Source organism: Harpegnathos saltator, unplaced genomic scaffold, assembly GCF_003227715.2.
Source record: "Harpegnathos saltator strain DR-91 unplaced genomic scaffold, Hsal_v8.6 scaffold379, whole genome shotgun sequence".
Taxonomy (NCBI): domain Eukaryota; kingdom Metazoa; phylum Arthropoda; class Insecta; order Hymenoptera; family Formicidae; genus Harpegnathos; species Harpegnathos saltator.
In genome coordinates this window covers 58,888-77,500 of record NW_020230182.1, presented here as the reverse complement: position 1 = coordinate 77,500, position 18,613 = coordinate 58,888, and the positions used below count along the sequence as shown (strand labels likewise).

At 47.9% G+C, this 18,613-nt stretch overlaps 1 protein-coding gene across 20 annotated transcripts in view; it reads right to left on the bottom strand.

Moving 5' to 3' along the window:
- ERR (estrogen-related receptor) overlaps positions 1-18,458 on the bottom strand; it is a 24,708-nt gene extending 6,250 nt beyond the window's left edge. For 5 of the 20 annotated variants that reach the window (XM_025300579.1, XM_025300580.1, XM_025300581.1 and 2 more), the window contains exons 1-6: positions 18,288-18,458; positions 2,671-2,820; positions 1,413-1,526; positions 1,194-1,323; positions 467-688; positions 54-92 (exon numbers count right to left, since the gene is read on the bottom strand). In XM_025300579.1, the coding sequence (XP_025156364.1) occupies positions 54-92; positions 467-688; positions 1,194-1,323; positions 1,413-1,526; positions 2,671-2,820; positions 18,288-18,443 (811 nt within the window). In that variant the 5' untranslated portion in view covers positions 18,444-18,458. Of the gene's footprint in view, positions 1-53; positions 93-466; positions 689-1,193; positions 1,324-1,412; positions 1,527-2,670; positions 2,821-4,033; positions 4,208-13,573; positions 14,883-17,307; positions 17,365-17,435; positions 17,453-18,287 lie in introns of those variants that run through there. The other 15 variants (XM_025300583.1, XM_025300599.1, XM_025300585.1 and 12 more) reach the window with 12 other exon arrangements.
- Positions 18,459-18,613: the final 155 nt, after the last annotated feature.

Sequence of the window (18,613 nt, the reverse complement as noted above, 5' to 3'; positions counted from 1 at the left end):
GAGAAACTACAATATAGAATAGAAATATACAATGAAACGATTCGATATCTTACTTATCGTTTCGGTAGGAGCTGCCGACGCTACTACGTTAGCTTGAAACATCGAGAACAGTTCAGAGTTAGTAGGATTTTTCGAGAGAAACAGGGAGAACGATGAGAATCTATTATTTTGGATCGGTCGGGAAGTTTGGTTCGATTTTCGAGTCAAATGTCATTCTATCGTCAATTCAACGGAAATAAATTATTCATCGATCAAGCAATCAGCGTTTTTTGTCTGTGACAATTTGCCAACGCTTTGGCAGCTTTCGTACATCTATTTCGTCGAAGATGGCCGACTCAGCTGAAGGACAAAGCTAAAAAATCGAATCGAACTTTTCGACTATAACCCAATAGCTATCTCTCTTTTATCCGCTATCGTGGGATCGATGTAAGATATGGCGACGCAGGGTCGCATAAAAGACAGTTACCCTCTAGCGTGGTGCTCTTAACGGGCGTGTAGGGATCCGTGGACCTTCTGTACTTTTGTCGACCACCCCTGACGCGATCCAACCTCACGCCTTCCTTCAGCATGCCTTGCCGCAAGCATTTCTGAAATCTACACGCCTGGCACGCCTTCCGCCTGCGTTTGTTAATCTCGCACTCGCCGTTCGCCGGACACGTGTACTCGATGTTTCCTGTAAAATTACTGGCTATTTTATCGTAATATACGCGGTCCTGCCCCAGATAGCACCAAATCGGTCGTTAGGTACTTCAGAATGTCCCAGCCCTGGTGCCGATTGTCTCTCTTATCGGCAAGTTGTTCGCTTTGTGATTCGATTTTCCTTCGCGCAATACGACGTCGCATAAAAGAGAGAGAGAGAGAGAGAGAGAGAGAGAGAGAGAGAGAGAGAAGCCATTTAAAACGGCTTCATGCAATCTCTCTCGCATATCTGATCATTGATATGAATCAAGAATGCATCCTCATGCGGTATTTCTTATGTCACATAATGATACTTGTGATGCGTTTCTTTTGAGGAGTGAAATTCCTTGTCGCATTTATATTAACGACGAGACGGACAGAGGATTCATATACGGTAGCCTAACATATAAATTTCGTACAATCGATAGCGCAATGCGCATTAACCTAGTAGTCCTTGGTGCTATCTGGACGAATTATTGTAGCCTGTGGCTCGAAGATCGATAAGCCTCTCTTACCTTGTATAGTCCTTTTGAAGAAAGCCTTACACGCTTCGCAGGAGGCAACACCATAGTGAAAACCGCTTGCAACATCTCCGCAAACCAGGCAGAGTCTTCTGGGCATCATATCTTCTTCCTTGACACCGTCCTACGCAGATAATGCAACGATATTCGAGTAAATCGTACGCTCGATGTGACTGAGAAATTTATAAAAGAAACACATTCGCGATTACATACATCCGTAGCTCCCAAAGGCTGCGTAGTGGAAGAGCAATGATGCATCTCTGGACTCTCAGGACTGCCACCGCTATCGCCATAATCTGGCGGAATGTCCAGTTTCGTGCATATTGACTGCAAAAACAAACAGTTTCAAAATGACAAAGTGCGCGAATGGTGTAACAGCATATGTTCAATAAATTGTAATGGATGGTACGGATAACGAATGATCAATGAATTATAAAACGATCGCTATAGTTAACCGTTAATCACTGACACGTATACACAGATTATTTTATAGAGGCAAATTTCATCATCTAATATTTTCATCGAGTTATGATTTATAACTGTTCATTAACAATAATTTGACTGAGTGCCGTCTGTTGATACATTTTCCATTTTCAATATTAAACTCCGCAACGTTAAATGTCATTCAAAATTGAATAAAAAGAAGAAATGTCATTCAAAATTGAATAAAAAGAAGTGTATTACTTATCTGAATTAGTGGCAATCCATTTTAGGGAGACAATTATTAATTTCGAATCGCATATATGCACTCAATTGAAAAAAGCTGTTGCCAATGGATGTTTGAAGAAAGAAAGAAAGTAAGTATTTTCGAATCCTCAATCTGACCATTCCAAAGTTTGTACTTTCAACTATAATATTCTGCGTATGCGTGTTGACTGCACAGAGCATCTCGCCGTTACCGTATCAACATTTAATGGCAGATATGTAATGGTCAATTTGAAGTCGACTTTTCCTCAATCAAGATATCAAGAGAAGTCATTAAAAAATGCTATCAAAGCTCGAGGCAAAATCGACTACAATCCATCCAAAGTTCTTACTGCCATGAATTCATTGAAAGTCATAATGCAAAGAGTTCAGTTGGAATTAAACCACAAAAAATATCAGGTCGGCATCACTGATTGTTAAATAGATGAAATGATTTGAGATTAAAAAAAAAAATAAATAAATCTTCATAGCATTCGTTTATTTCGTTAATCGTGTGTAACATTGTCGAAACAAAAGAATACACAATCATTTCTCCGCAAAACGCTGCAACACACATGAAAATCAAACACCTGGAGGTTCGAACCAAAAATCTTTCGTTGCTGCAGTCATTTTGTATACGCGATAAAGCTTTCGTCCCAAGATCGTTGGCCGTTTAATGGGTTTCGAGCGTTGATGCGGTAACGACATGCGGTGCACATCTCTGTACGTTCCGTCCCGGTGAGAAATCGATCGACGATCGATCGAGTTCTCTCAACAACTTTAATACCTCCTGGTGCTGAAGGGTCGTGGTAGGCGAGCATACTTGATAATTTTGCGTAGGTGTCGACGGATTGTCGACTTCCTGCTTGATGTTCGGCATCGTCGTCCTGTTATTCCCAATCATACTTTCCGTAGTAGCGCCAGACATCATACAGACCTGTCGAGAGATACGAGAGAGATAACGTAGTCTCTGTTCCTGTGTGGCGACATCGACGAGGGCGTATCTCGTGCGTCCGCGGGTCGCGAATCTTAATCGGATTATCGCGCGCGCGCGAGAGAGAGAAAGAGAGAGAGGGAAAAAATGCCGCAAGAATGTCGATTATTCGTGATCCAACGGTGGGACGAGAGACGAGACACAGGTCGGGCCGTGAGCATCGTCGCGAAAATATAATAAGAGAGAACTACATCGCGCCCGTCGCGCGCGATCTTCTCTGCAACGTCGTCGTTGGTTGCACCTTTTTTGCGGCCGCTATATTTAAGTACGGCCAACGCCTTGAGCATTTTTAGAATTGACTTCGGAGAATTCGCGGTAGCGCGCCAGCTAGTGCCTCCCGACGAAGAGAGATCGCGGCCTTTTTTTCCTCCACGGGCCGATCTACCTGCGTGCATACGCGACAATATGAGGGAGAGGCCCGGAAAATATGAAAACTGAGAACCCTGGTGCGTATTATTACAATAGCGTGCTGTATAGCGAGCACAAGATACGATTACCTGAGGTAACCGCTGACTCGATGGTAACTCTAGCCATTATTTCAAATATCGATGTGTTGTGTGTGTGTGTGTGTGTGTGTGTATATGTGTATGATGTATACACGTGTGCCTGTGTACAAACAACACTTGGACTCGTAAGAAAAACAAATTAATTTGCTCGCCTCCGTCTATACGGCCGAGTACATCTCTAAACGATCGACCGATTAGCCTTTATGCGCTTGCAGGCACTCTCGAGTCTCGATTAAGTATTCGAATCCTAATCCTGAGTGAGACTTTGTCTCTGAGTGTCTCTTGTCTGTAAACGGTCCAAAATTCTCCGGCACGTCCAATGTTCCCCGTCGACGGTATCTGATATACACGCACACACTGTAGCGAGTGACACAGCCATAAAATAGAAACGTGCGTATTGGCTTTGTCTTCGTTCCTTTCTTGAATCGAGTCGCGCTCCTTCCTCGATATATATACTTCGAGGTGTACTATACTTCGGCACGAGGTCATAAGTATACCACGTGCAAGTCTCGCGCTTTAATAAACTTGATCTTTTTTTATCCTACGTCTGATGCTTTAATTATTCGCAATCACAAAAAACCGCTGTAACGTCTGACTTCTCTCGTTAAGATGTAAATTGTGCAAAAAGAAATATAGAATATAGGACATACTTGATAAAGTGTATAATTTAAGTGTAGACTTTATCTCGTCCCTGGGGTGTGTGTGTCGGAGCGCAAGGTTCCTGCGGGAGTTTCTTGATGTGATACGTTCAAGAATAATAACTGATTCGAAGACGCTGCCATTGGGTGAGACTATGTTAACAAGCGGCTCTCGAGTGCGCGGCCCTAGAATACAGAGTTCGCCAATCGGCGAACAAAGTAACGGTGAAAGGATTGCGTAAGTCCCCTTTCTCCCTCCCTTTCTGTTCGGTCTCGTGGTAGTATCGTGCGTGGCCGCAGAAAGCGAGAGTCGCGCGTACGGAAGAAGGTGGTGGCGGAGCGTCTAGTCGACCTTGAACTTGATTTCTTTCCGATACAAAGGCGCCGTGCTTTCGCTCGCGGGAGCGAGGGCGAGAGCGACCACCATCAACTCAATCCTATCGGCATATCGCGCTGAATTTACAACGGAATTGCCGGAGAGATCGGAAACCGCGATGAGTCATGTCGCGTTTCTGCCAGAAAGTCGCCGGTTGTACGGCGAACGCGGAGTTTTATTCCGACGAGGGTGCTTCGAGATGCGGCAGCAGCTCAGCGAATCTGAGACCTCGATCGGACCCTGTCATTGTTCACCGACCTCACCGGTACAATGACGAGAGTCTCGCTCGTACCAACTGTGTGTTCGGAATCCGATCAAATTGGTCAGAAACGCGTGTAGACTCAACCGGATCCCGCTCGCGTGCGGGAACACAAATTCACGCGGAAAACGCTGTTTATCAACCAATTTGTTCGTCGTCGTAATTATAGATTTGTTTCCTCGTGATCACGACGATATAAATACCAACAAAACCGATAATCTCGTGCCTGCTTCCTGCCGCCTCTCTCAGACGCAACTTTTCAAAAGGAACGGCCGATCGCTAAAGCGAGCTTGCACTTGACGCGAAAGATGTGTCGGTGCGCGATCGGCCCTACGTCTATTACTATTTATTCCAGCGAGTGGCTAAAAGGGAGGGAAAGGGTTGCGTAAGTCTCTTCTCCTTCCTCCGTTCGATCCACGTTTGATTGAGAGCTCGAGAGGAACGTGTGGAAGAGAATGTTGTGTGTAAATGTGTTTAAGAGAAAGACAGAGAGAGCGAGAGAGAGAGAGAGAGAGAGAGAGAGAGAGAAAGAAGGGGGAGGGGGAGATAGAGAGAAAGAGGCAAGAGAGGCCTCGAAGCGGCGTCTCGCTGGCCTTGAACTTGACTTTTCTGCGAGAGAGCGAGAAGCTGCCGCGCGCGTTCGCGAAGGCCGCGCGGAGCCACGGCATCGCAATTTTAGACGCCGCCGACTGCCGGCGGAAACGGCCGACAAGCACGACCTTGGGCCTCTCAATCTCGTTTTATCTCGTTTTATCTCCTCCTCTGTCCTACCTTCCTGCTGCCTGTGCGTCCGTGACTCTCCTCCGTTCACCGCATCGCATCGGCGCGCAATGGCGCGACGTGACGTGGACGCGACGCGGATCCTGATGCTGCGCTACCGACACCTTTCACGGACATCATCGTGACGCGACGCGACGCGACGCGACGCGACGCGCCGTACCGCGCTTGTCTCTGTGCTGGTGAATGGGTAGAAGCGCGAAAAAACCGCGTACGAATCATCCGGACATTGCGCCAAGTTGCCAGCAAAACAACCCGACTTAACGGTACAAAGCGCCGTCGATGAATTTCCTTGTCTTTTTTTCTTTTTTTCTTTTTCTTTAATTGGCCCGTCTCGGTGATTCTAAGTAGAATGGTTCTTTGAACCTCGCTTCGAGAGAGAGAGAGATATGACGCATAGACGCATGCTCCGGATGACTCTGGCATCTAGAAAGCCGAAATATCAACTATCGATATATGAAGCCGTCGCGTCAAGTGTGTATTTAGGAAATGTCATTATCGCGATGTAATTATCGAGTCATGGTATGCGGCGTCACGCATGCTCGAATTAATGGGCGAGTGCACTTTACCGAGGCGGGCATTAATTCGCGCTGAAATAATAAACGTATGATCGGACGAGTATAATTGCATTTATACAACAAATATATCTACAATGACGGGAAATTGGCGTTACACGCGGCGGAACGAGAGTAACTTTCTGATATCACGAGGTGAGATTGAAAAACAGAAGAGAACGAAAAAACAAGAGCCTCGTGTGCGAATGGACGTAACAAAAATTCCGCTCGGGCGATCGGAATAAACGCGCGCTCCGTGTGAGAATTGCATATTATTTAAACGGTGCGGTAAAACCGAATCGCGCCACTGCTCCTGATCGAGTTGATCCGATCCCGACGGCGTTCCAGTCTACGATACCGAAATCTTCAAGGCTCGCGCCGCGCGAAACTCGTTGCAGCCGTTCTCGAGCAGGTCGATTACGTAAGGGAGGAAAAAAAAGAGAGAAAAGTTCCTAGCGCGCGCGACGCGACGAAGATAGAAGAAGGAAAAACGGATACTTCGCCGGGCGAGAATGCGAAAAATCGTAATTTCAACGTAACGACATCAAGAGCAGGCCAGGCGGAGGGGGGGAAGGAGGGAATCAATCGGGGCTTAACGCTTGCGGCGTGACGGAGTAATTAACAAAATAAAACGCCACACCGTTGGAAGCGAATCGTGGGGGGAGCCTCATCTCGAACGCCTCACCGAAGCTGGCCAAGCTTTCGCAGCTCGCGCGACCATCGGCGAATATTGAATTTTCGAAGCGTTCGCGTCGTTACCGCCCCCTTGCCCCGCTCGCCACCGCTTGTTAATTACAACGGACGAAGATGACGGAGATTAGAGAGATAGATGCTGATAGAACGAGGAAATCGGACATTGCTGGATAACGATGATTGGGCGCGATGAGCTCGCGCTCGCGCGCGACCGAGTAAACGGTATCGTGTGAAGCGTGCAAATTAAGATACATCGCGATTAACATCGGTCAATAAACAACCGCCTATCTGTTGCCAGGTGCGATACCGGTCCCGATAGTGCACACAATCCGCATAACCGTCGCATAATGCGCGCCAGCGCGCAATTCTTCGCCGCCGCCGAAAACATCGTCGCGATGCGAGGGCTCGAAATCAATGAACATTTTTACGCCGCGGCGATGTGTGCCCAAGTAATTATCGCGCGCGTTATCGAGGAAAAGTCTAGCCGGCCAAACGCACGTGGCGTATCGAATATCGACCGTCCTTTTTTCTTGCCCGGTCTATTGTCCTCCTTTCCCAATACAAAGGTAACGCAATGTGGCATTTTTCCGCGACACCTCACGCGAACGTCCCGCAATTTAATTAATTAATGCCCGACGAATCACACTCTCGCGAATACGGTGCGATAATTTTCGCGTCGGTTGCAAATAATGGTCGCATTGCTCGCGTTGGAAGGAGAGAGAGAGAGAGAGAGAGAGAGAAGAAATAATTATCTTCCTTTTTCTCTCCTTCAATCGAATTATGCACTTGTACATTCTTCTCTCTCTCTCTCTCTCTCTCTCTCTCTCTCTCTCTCTCTCTCTTGCTATCGAGAGACGCCCGTAGAACATCACTCGATATTCCTGCGAGATAGTCGGCAACAAGTCAACGACGCTATCTATGCGAATTATTATAACCGTCTTGCTCACGTTCGCGCGCGCAGTCGGAATATCGCAGCTCTGTGTTATGCACGTAGGTGGTTACGGAATTAGAACGCGAGAAAAGAACAGATCGATCCCTCGAGGATGAAGACCCTGGGTCGCGGTCAAGGCCGCGGCCTTGGCGAGAACTACGCTCCGATTTCGCATCGATCTTATCCAATAAAAATAGCATGGTAACACATGGCCGCGCGATTTCGCGGTATTAAAACGACAACGACTGCCGTTTTGCCGCGAATGTGCAGGTGCAGGTACACACCCATGGGATCTTGTGAGACTTTCGCCCATGGGCGAAAGTCTCACAAGGACAATTAATTTCTCGGAAATTTAAAGTTGGCAGACTAGGCTTAGCGACGCGCTGCCTCTGTCTAAAGTGCAATTCCATCTTTGACGTAGAAACGGTAAGACTCGCCGAGCTATCGAAAAAAATCCACGCAATCTTGCGTGCAAGAAAATTATTAAAAAATTTGCAAAAGAGAAACGACTTGAGTCGTACCACTTCATATCAAACATTACTTTTGATCGTTTACTTTCATCACCTTAATTAAAACTTCTTAACGCTTTGATGTCCGCAACGTGTGACCAAGATTTTTTTGTCTGGCGCCGGTAGGTCTCGTGTAGATCCTACCGTCTGTCACCGGCGTTTTTCGAGAGATCGTAAAATATCTTGCTTTATTAATCTCAATATCAATATTTAATATCAACATCTCAATATCTCGGCATTTATTCGATAGCTTTACACGCCGCGACACCAACGTGGTGTCACCGGCGTTTGTTCGATAACTTTGCACGCGACACCAACGTGGTGCCACCGGCATTTGCGTGAAAATTTTCACATGACACCAAAGTGGTGTCACCGGACGGCATAGTGTTAATTACCGCTGATAATAAACAACAGCGTCTTTGTACGTCACGAGGCCTAAAGAACTCCGGAACGACGTTTGCGGAAAGAATTAATTAACTGCAATCGGACCTAAGCAAAGAATCCCAATAGGATTAATACAATACTGTGTATTCGAGGTGCGCCTATCAGACTTTTCATGATTATTACCCTTTTATTAATTTACCAGGAAACTTCATGGATATAAAAAATTAAAGAAATAAAATGCGAATGATCGTCGGCGGTGTTCGAAACTGAACCTGCGGCGGTGGACTGATCAGCCGGTAGGAGACAGAGAGAAAAAGAGAGAGGGAGAGAGAGGGGGAGAGAGAGAGAGAGAGAGAGAGAGAAAGAGAGAGAGAGAAAAGTAGGTTCCACCTCGATCAACGAGCGGCGGAATCGTGCTCTCAGTGTTGAGTCGTGTTGCTGGTGGGGAACGATAATAATCGTTCTCCGGAGTGGCGCGGTGGCCCGGAGGGGAGTCAAGTTTAAGGCCGCGAGACGTCGATGACGTCATCTCAGAGAGAAAGAGACAGTGAGTGGTAAGGCTGGGAGAGGGGCGGGGAAGAGGAGGGGTGAGCAAGTCCTAACCTTGGACAATGTGCGAAACGGGCCAAATAATCGGACGGACAGGTACGTTCCCGACATAGAGTCGATCGAGAATGTCGAGGCAGGCATACAGAGAACGGCCAAACCTTCCGATAACATAGATCGCTCCGTTTATACAGGGTGTTCTCTTGAGATGCGCCCGCCGAGTGCCTTTTCATCACGGCACTCACGATGGTGCAATAAATGCAAATGGTATCGCGAATATTACTACTGATCGCCAACGAGACACTGCGCGATATGCGCCTCTCGTATTTTATTCGCGACGATCCTTGCAGAATGGAGTGCGATTAATAACAAGAACAATCGCTCGGGATAGCACTAGAGATGTCGCTTCCGAACGACATCTCTTAACGTTATCTAGGGAGAGGAGAGTGTCGTGAGCGTGGAACGTCAGGTAGCTCAGTGGTTTAGAACAGTCGTCCGGCAAGCGAAAGACCCAGGTTCGGTTCCCGGTCAAGCGATTACCGCGCTCTCGATGTTTTTCTCTCTTCGGAACAAAAATAAGATGCAGGTCCCGAAAGCACGGCGTCCCGTCGCCACCTAGTACGCTCTCCTTCTTTCATGGCAAAAGCTTCTTGCTCGTTCCCGTGAACAGTTTTTCTTTTTTCTTTTGTTTTGTACCTTTCACGACGACGACGACGTCGATCGATCGACAACACCCCTGCGACAGACGCGACGATATGGTACTCGAGATATCTCGTGACTCGAGAGATTCGCCCGTCGATGTCAGACGCATAGAAGAAATGCATCGGCGATCACCGCTGATCGCCATATGTACGTGTAGCGCGTGTAAGCGGCGACCTTCGCATTGCTACTCTATCACGGCCACGTTCCGCTTCCTACCCGCGAGTACTTGTTTATGCGCAACTAGCGGTGTGTCGTAATACTTTTTTCAATAATCTAGCGAGAATTCGCACTAAACATCCAATATCGCCTCTTTCCGCTTGATTCGTTACATTGATCTCTGAATTGATATTACATCATTGGCTGCAAAAAGTTGATTTCGCTCATTCCAGATTGGAAACTGAAGCTCGCGTGATTTCGAAGCGACTCTTAAGTATTAATTCTTATAGATTCTTATTATTAATAGATCCTATAGATTATATATTAGATTGTCGAATAATCGAGATTACTGAAGAAACAAGTTTCGCGAAAGTTTCTCTCTCAAAAAATTCAGGTCGGTATTTTGATCCGAAGAATTGAAAAAAGCAACGATATGTCTTTAGTTACGCCTTTGAAATCGATCTTTCTTTGACAAAACTGCCCAAGTACTTTCAGAATTACAAGCGACCGAGGATGAGGAGCTTCCCGCGTGCGAGTCTCATGCCCGTTTTTACCAACCTTGGTTAAACTAACCGGCTAGTTATTCCAACGGAATTGACCAATCGCATTTGTCGTTAATTAAAATTGACAAATGTGATTAGTTAATTCCGATTACAACAACTAGCCGGTTAAATCAAGCAAAGAGTGGTAGAAACGGGCATCAGTGATACAAATAGATAATAGAAATTGTTCCCGTCGCTGAATTTCAAGTGTCGGCTGTCGAAGCGCTAAGAACATCCTCTGGTTATCGAGAATTCATATTCGCGATTACGTTAACGATTAAGACGGAGACGCGCTTTCTCGCTCGTTTTTGATCGCTCGACGGCGGCGGATCGCGTCGCGAGATCTCTCTCAATTATACGCTCATGTTCCAAATACACGAGCGCCGGCATAAATTCCTCGTTAACCCATCGTCAATTCAGGCCGGAGGCGCGAAGTGTCTCGAGACGAATCACGAGACGAATAATATGCATGGTTATAGGGTCATTATAGATGCTGAAAACATCGAGACGACAGAGTTCAAGTACGTGGCCGTGAAGGTTAAGCTACGTTAGCACGTCGTATAGAATAGAAGCATAGACGAGACACGCTAAGTAATATCGGCGATGATAGCGTAAACGCGGTATTCCGCCACGTCGCTCTTCGTGGTGGCTTCCTTCCCGCTCTCTATGGTCAGGCACGTGGCGTTGCGTAAGAATCGCATGGGTATGGGTGTGCGCGAGTACGCGTACGTGAGTGCGTGCATGCGAACACGACGCACCAACCATCGTCGCGCGCGACCATTGTCCATTTGAGAGAAACACTGTCGAGAATCATCCGCGAGAGAGTCCCCTGCGAACGAGAGCAGCACCCTCAAGTCGCCCGAGAGCACCATCGGAAGAGTAATAACTCGAAAGTAAATATATGGCACGGATGCTTCTCTCAAGTGGACACGAATTGTGCTCAAGTTTGGGCTAGCCGATAGCTACGGAGCGGCAAACGAAGCCGATTTCTATCATCTCCGCAGACAAATAATACTATCGATCAGCATATTGTTTGAAAAGGGTATCGGGGAAAGTCTATCGAGAGAGAGAGAAAGAGAGATTGAGCGTCAACCACCTCGACTGGTAAAAAGTGGAATAGTTGTTAACATTATTCGGCATTCGGGGATCTCTTGTGACGCATCGGATTTGTCGGATTTTCCCGCTTCTTTGTTTTCAGAGAGAATAACGCTTGCCAAATAACACCACACGGTGTCTCACCAATTATACAATCGACGATGTGTGTTGTTTATCTTACAGCTATTATGTTACAGAAAAATTCGGTAATCAGTCGAAGATAAGAGGGGAGGAAAACGCAGCGCACACACGCGTACGCATAAACATGTGTCATCGACAATCGTAAATTTCGGCGCACGCACGCACGCACGCAAGCAACGCAATTGATCCACATCCGACATCAGGCGCGCTCTTTCACGCTTTTCGCCCGAGAAGACGCGTGTATCAGCGGCTGCGCGAATCTTTCTTTATCGCGGGACGAAATGCGAAATCGTCGCGCGAGTATCAGCGCACTCTCACGAGTGCACTCGTACTCAGCGAAAACACGCTGCGGACTCCAGCGACACTCGTCCCAAGATGCGCCGGATATTCGGGCCGCAAACACTCTCGGGCTGATTTCGGATCGCAATTTTGCGTCGGCGCTTCTTCGTGCTCCGCACTGGTTCGCGCGACTCCGCGATACGCTCTGCAAAGAGGCCCCACATTCGCTCTTCTGCTCTCGCGAACTGTCCAGCCAATCGACCAATTATCGACACCTCGAGCCGTATTAACACTTGATCACAATTGTCGTAATTGCTATCTTCCAATTACCAATACGCCGTCGAGAAAAGCGCTGTGGAACAACGCACGCGCGCGCGCGCGCGCGTGCGCGAGCGAACGAGAGCAAAGAAGCTAGGAAGCAAAAAAGAGCCACTCGAGCCAGCGAAAGCTCGTCTCTCTCTCGTCCGGGCACAATAAATACTAGCGGCCAAACGCGCGCTCGCTCGAGCGCGATCATAACAAACAGTTTTTCTCCTCCTAATACTCCGTATAAAATTTCGAGAACGTGGAGAAGCTCCGTTTGCTCGTGGCTTCGTACGACGTATGAAGTCGCAAGTACGAGCGCAAATGTCGGCTGAGATCTTTCGCAGAACGTGTGCGCGTTCGCGATTTTCCGCTCCGCGACACATTTCCCGGCGGCCCGGCGCGAATCGCCAAGCGACGGAGGAATTAGTCGCGAGCTACGGGATAGATTACCTAACAGCCCGACTCGCCGTAACGTAATAATGACCGACTTGTCGCGAGATAAACGACTGCGCCGACGTATGGATCGAAGCCGGAATGCAATTTCGGTGAGCTCGACGATTTCCGATGCTGCTCGACCCGTCACGGAGACCGACGACAGCTCGTGGGCGAATGTTCAATCGGCCACCGTCACGTTTCGTTTACTCGAGAATGAAAAATCGTCGTGTTTCGTAAAATTGCAGAAGAGAAGGACAAACGTGAGGAATCAACGACGCGCGCGCGCGCGCGCGCATCCGAATCTATGCTGAACGAAAGGACCCTGCTGCTCGATCTTTGCTCCGATATCGACGTCGCTCTACGCGCGACTATACATGTGTATATATATTTATGTATATGTGTGTAAAAATATATATTTTCCTACGTTTCTCCGGCGAGGAACGTAAAGCGATCGTGAAGACGAAAACCGGGCCGTAAAGCGAGATAAAATCGAGAGAGATACGCGATCGTCGTAACGCGAAATCGCACGAAGAAAATCTTCGAAATCACGCGCGCTCGATAACCGCGGCTCGCATTATATCGTCAAAATACAACTCGCCGATCATATAATCGCCGATTCGAGGTGCGTTATATTTTCGCAGCGAGAAGACGAATTCACGACAGCCTCTGCGTCCTCGCTTCGCGGAAGCTGAACGCAGGATGCGAGGGCGGCGCAGCAGCGAAGCACGTAAACAAAGCCACGAGATCGCAGCGACGGTGCAGAGGACTGGAAAGAGAGAGGAAAGAGAAAGAGAGAGAGAGAGAGAGAGAGAGAGAGAGAGAGATATTACGTGCCGTAACACACGTACACATGCACGCCACACTTACCACGTCGTACATCCACGCGTCCATGACTGTCTCGTGCCACCACGATAGCGAAAAAACGGATGCGCGTACGCGTCACGAGCGGAGCCGACAGTGCGGTCGCGACATTCGGCACTAATTAGTCGCCCGGCAATTCCGTCTGCTTGCGACAACGCGAACGAATGTACGAACGCGCGCGTTCTCGCTCTCGCGTGAACTCGAACGCACCTCCGCACCCGACGACGTTTACACCACCGCGGACCAGACGCGACTGAAGGCGCTAACATCGGCGCGCTAAGTGAATCCGACGGCTGCACGGCGAACCGCCGCGCCGCGCCGCGACGCGACGCAACTCGACGCGCGAGACAAGTCGATGCCGCGCAGCTGCGTTCGTATCGATGTATACAATATCAGAAAGTCTGATTTCAGATCTGCGTTGATTATCCTCGCGTTTTGCATACTATCGGAGCTCGGAGGACAGAAATCGAGCCGCGCCACTGGACGGTAAGTCTGACGTTATCAGATCGGGACGAAATGTTCGTGCAGTTTGTCGCCAAGTTGTTCGCAACGGGCACGAAGTTACCTCGTACTCGATTATTAGCTCGCAAGACCATCCCGCGACTTTTATAATCGCTCCGACTTTCGTCGCGTGCCGGACGAGAAAGCTGCGATACGCCGCGCCGCCGCCGCCGGTGATTACGTTACGTTTCGCTGTACGAAAAGCAACGGCCTCGCCAAGATCCACAGTAATATTCTACCGTTGCAGTTGCATCGAATTAGGCAACGCTGGAAGATATCTCGCCGCGTTATCGCACTTATCGCTGATAAAACGCAGCGACTGTTCCCAATCTGAAACACAGATGTTACCGTCTCCGGCGAAGGCCGGCGTGCAATGTCATTTCGGGAGGAATCATGGCCGCCAATCGGTCATTGACATTACGACTGCCGTATCACCTTGATACGGCTCCAATTTTATCACTTCAACTTCGAGCGGCTTTTCGTATCTACATACACTGATTTATACATCCTCTCCTTCTCTTTCTTTCGCCCCCCTTCGTCGTTGTGTCATGCTTCATTCTTTTCAAGAAATAAGGAAGCAGCATGTTCGTAAAGTATTTTTCTACAATGTTCGTGATACGTATTAAGGATCACCGCTCAATGACCTACCCTAACCCGCTAGTGATACGTGAATGAGCCTTATCAGTAATAGAAAACTCGACGCACTATAAACAACTCGTTTTTGTACAATTACTTCACACATATCAGCGTTTAGCGTACAAATTGAACCATACCAAACTACAGGAAACGTCGGAACCATCGACTTTTTTAATTTAATTAAAAAACCACCAGGGACTTAACCCCACGTAAATAAAAAAAATAGCTTCAATAATTATTAAAGCATTAAACACACGTTGCACTACTTTATTACCCCCCAGAGCGGACTCGTTAACGGCTCAACAACCATCATCGTTGTCCTCGACCTACAGAAGAATAGATCCGTAGATCTTGCCTAGGAAAGGAACGGTATCTCAAAGACGTATCCCCACCCCCTCACCCTCTCTCTCTCTCTCTCTCTCTCTCTCTCTCTCTCTCTCTCTCTCTCTCTCTCTCTCTCTCTCTCTCTCTCTCTCTCTCTCTCTCTCTCGACGACGATCACGTAACGCGCTGTCTCGTGACGCTCCCTGTCTATTCCACGTATTCCGAGCACCATGCCGAACCGCATTTGCGTACGTACGAATGAATTGAATTTTCCTTCGCGGATAAAGTGGGCGTGCGGGCGGGTATAGATCGATCGAGCGAAACACTCCCATCCTGTCGCGTTGAGCCGCTGCTTTCGTGTTTCGGCTTCGCCGTCGCAAGCCTCATCACGAAGTGAGCGCGAAGAGGCCCCGACTCGATACGCTACTGACGTTAGACACACCGAGTGTATATCACGAGTAGGTGAGTGAGTGAGTGGATGGTTGGATGATTGGTTGGTTGGTTGGTTAGTTGGTTGGATAGTTGGTTGGTTGGTTGGTTGGTTGTCGGTCTGTCGGTTGGTTGAGCGGGCGGCGGGGGCGGTAAACGCGACGGCGGGCGCGACGAGAGTCGCGGCTGGCGGGGAAGAAAGAGTGAGTTCAGGAGGAGGAGGAGGAGGAGGAGGAGGAGGAGGAGGAGGGCAAGGCGGGAAGAGGGAAAACGTCGGTGGCCTTGAACTTGACTGTCGCCGTTTTTGCGCACAGCCACCGCGGCGTCGCCCACCCAAAACAGCCCACCGGCGTAGACATATCGGACTCTCGTCTACAGACGACGATGATGACGAGACGATGACGACGGCGACTGCGACGACGATGGCGGCGATAGTGGTGGTACTGGTGGTGGCGGCGGAAGTGGCGACGTCGGTTATCGTCGTCGTCGTCGTCGTCGTCGTCGTCGTCGTCGTCATCGTCGTCGTCGTCGTCGTCGTCGTCGGCGTCGTCGTCGTCGTCGGCGTCGTTGTCGTCGTCGTTGTTGTCGTCGTCGTCATAAATGATCCTTCTCTCATCCACGTAGCGAACTAAAGCGACTGATCGGATAACCACGCGATTACTTTGGGGCTCTGTTCGACTCAACCACATATTGCTTTCTGTGCCCGGTTTTTTCTTCGTACCTTCTTCCAAACATTCGGATGCATACTTGTTCGTTTAACCACCCACGCGGAGAATGCAGAGACATGTAATCTAAACGAACAGAGTCCTGAGTGTCTTGACGAGACGGGACGTTCTACTCTCGAATTAACCTAAAATACGTAAATCTCAACAGATAAATCGGCAATCGAGTGCCCGTAACGTATGTTTATCACGACAACTTACGAATACCAAACGCGAGGACTTGGAGAATTTATCGTACTCGAAGAGTACGGTACGGCAAAGAACAGCTCGATATCGCGGTGTGGAAAACATCGAGGAAAGGGAGACAGGACATTCGCGTTTACGCGAAAGTTTTACCGATATGAAAAAAGAAAGAATAACAGAGTCGGTGCCAGTGGCACCAGACTATCGGCCGATGTATGCGCGATGCTAGGGTTGAGGTAGGTAGACTTCGCGCAAACCGGATCGATATAGCACTCTCACTTTCTCGCATTCCCGATGTAGACGCACACACGTGCCTGCCACGTCTAAAACAGAGACTGAAACTGGCGTAATTTCGACGAGTTCGATTTCTGATGCAACGGACAACGCGCGAGAAAGGAGCAAACCGCGTGATAATCGCCGCGTTTCGTTTACTCGTAAATAATAAATGTAAACATGCCGTCGCATGTGCGTGGCATTGTACTTTGTATTCTGTCAAATTATACCGGTCCCGATTTCTGATCTGAAACGAGATACGATGACCAAGAATAATAATCAATAAAATAATCAATAAAACAAATCTATAAAATATTGTCGCGATAAGTATTATCAAATACATGTACGAAAATATGTTACATAATATAATAAATTAGAAACTGCTTCATACACACACACACACACACACACACACACACACACACACACACACACACACACACACACGATCTGTAATAAAATACATTGAAGCACGCGACGAGCAATTTTCATTCACTCAGCTATATGGACATAAAGTAATATAAAAAAACTAGATTATTTTTTGCAGATGTTATTGCACGAGAGATAGAGATTAGGATGGGTAAAATTTTCGAGGATCCGTCTTGAATGATTTCTTATACCAAAGTTATGAAATCATCGAACATGCGCGAAAGGAATTTTTTTCGCACTTACCCCGTCTTTTCACTCCCATCAGTCTATTCCGATAAGCGCAGCATACCCTGCGTCAGCCTTAAAGTATGAAAATATGTGTCATCGTTCTCGTGGGTTAAAGGTTTAGGATCTATCGAGTCCTAGCGTACCTCTTCTACTATTAATCCTGCAACGCATACAGGATTTCGTTCTTTTGAATATTCATGTCTCAATATACAATTATAACGAGTAGCATAGGGAGAAGCGATAAATACCATGTACCTTTCTTCAATATTTGTCACGTGTGCAACAACTTGCTGGAATCGAGTAAATAATGCACTGCCATTGCATGCTGAAGTAGCTGTCGGTAATGAAGATATTCACGCGGCCATCTGTCGATACTAGGTATCGAAATTTCGAATCGAAACGCAATTTTCACGATGCGATTTTCGCGGGTGATATGCCAGCTGATGTATCAGCGCGACCGATAGTTTCATATGTAACGCCTACGTAATTGTTTCATAATACATTGCTATGGAAATTTCGCCGATATATCTCGAGCAACGATGAAATCGCATCGAAATGCATCTTCAACACAATCAATAGTTTCAAGGATAAGCGTCGGGAAATATTTTCTCGGTTATTCGTCATAGGAGACTCTTCCGGGAGATGTTTCACGAGGCATGCACTGCTGATTCGATCGATGGCGATCGCGCTCGTAACGCGGCTAACTTCAGAGAGCGATCCCCGAGGGGATCAAGGCCAACTCTCTCGTGCATGCTTCGAATATTCCGTGACGCAAGAGCGAAATAAGGCGAATGATTAAGGAAAAAAAGGAAATAAAAATAATGCGTAAGGGTCACACACGCGCGCACACACAGTGTACATGTGTAAACGAGCTCGCAGGAAAGATGGCGGTCGACGATTTGGCAGATCGTCGATATATTGGCCGTCGTGCGACGACGATGTTCTCACGATTCCAAACACGCGTGAGCTTATCATTGCAGACTATTCTTACTTACCGGAATGCTCACCAGCTCGATCGCGATTTCCCCATTGCGCTGCGAGCTGCGGCCGTTCGTATTCACGGCAAAATACTCGATTAATGGCCGCCTCTGCCGTCCACCAGCGACCGAAACTCCGGGAGAACTGCGCGGGGGGAGAGCGTTATCGAGCATGTGGCGCCATCGCGCGCGAGATGCTGAGACCGATCGGAAGATGTCTGAAGTCGACGGGATAAGAGGTCTGTTCGTTCTACTTGTACTCTCTACACTTCGTCGTGTAGAATATCTTTCTATCGGAACCGTGACAAAATACGCACCTCCCTCTATACTTCAATTTATTGAGG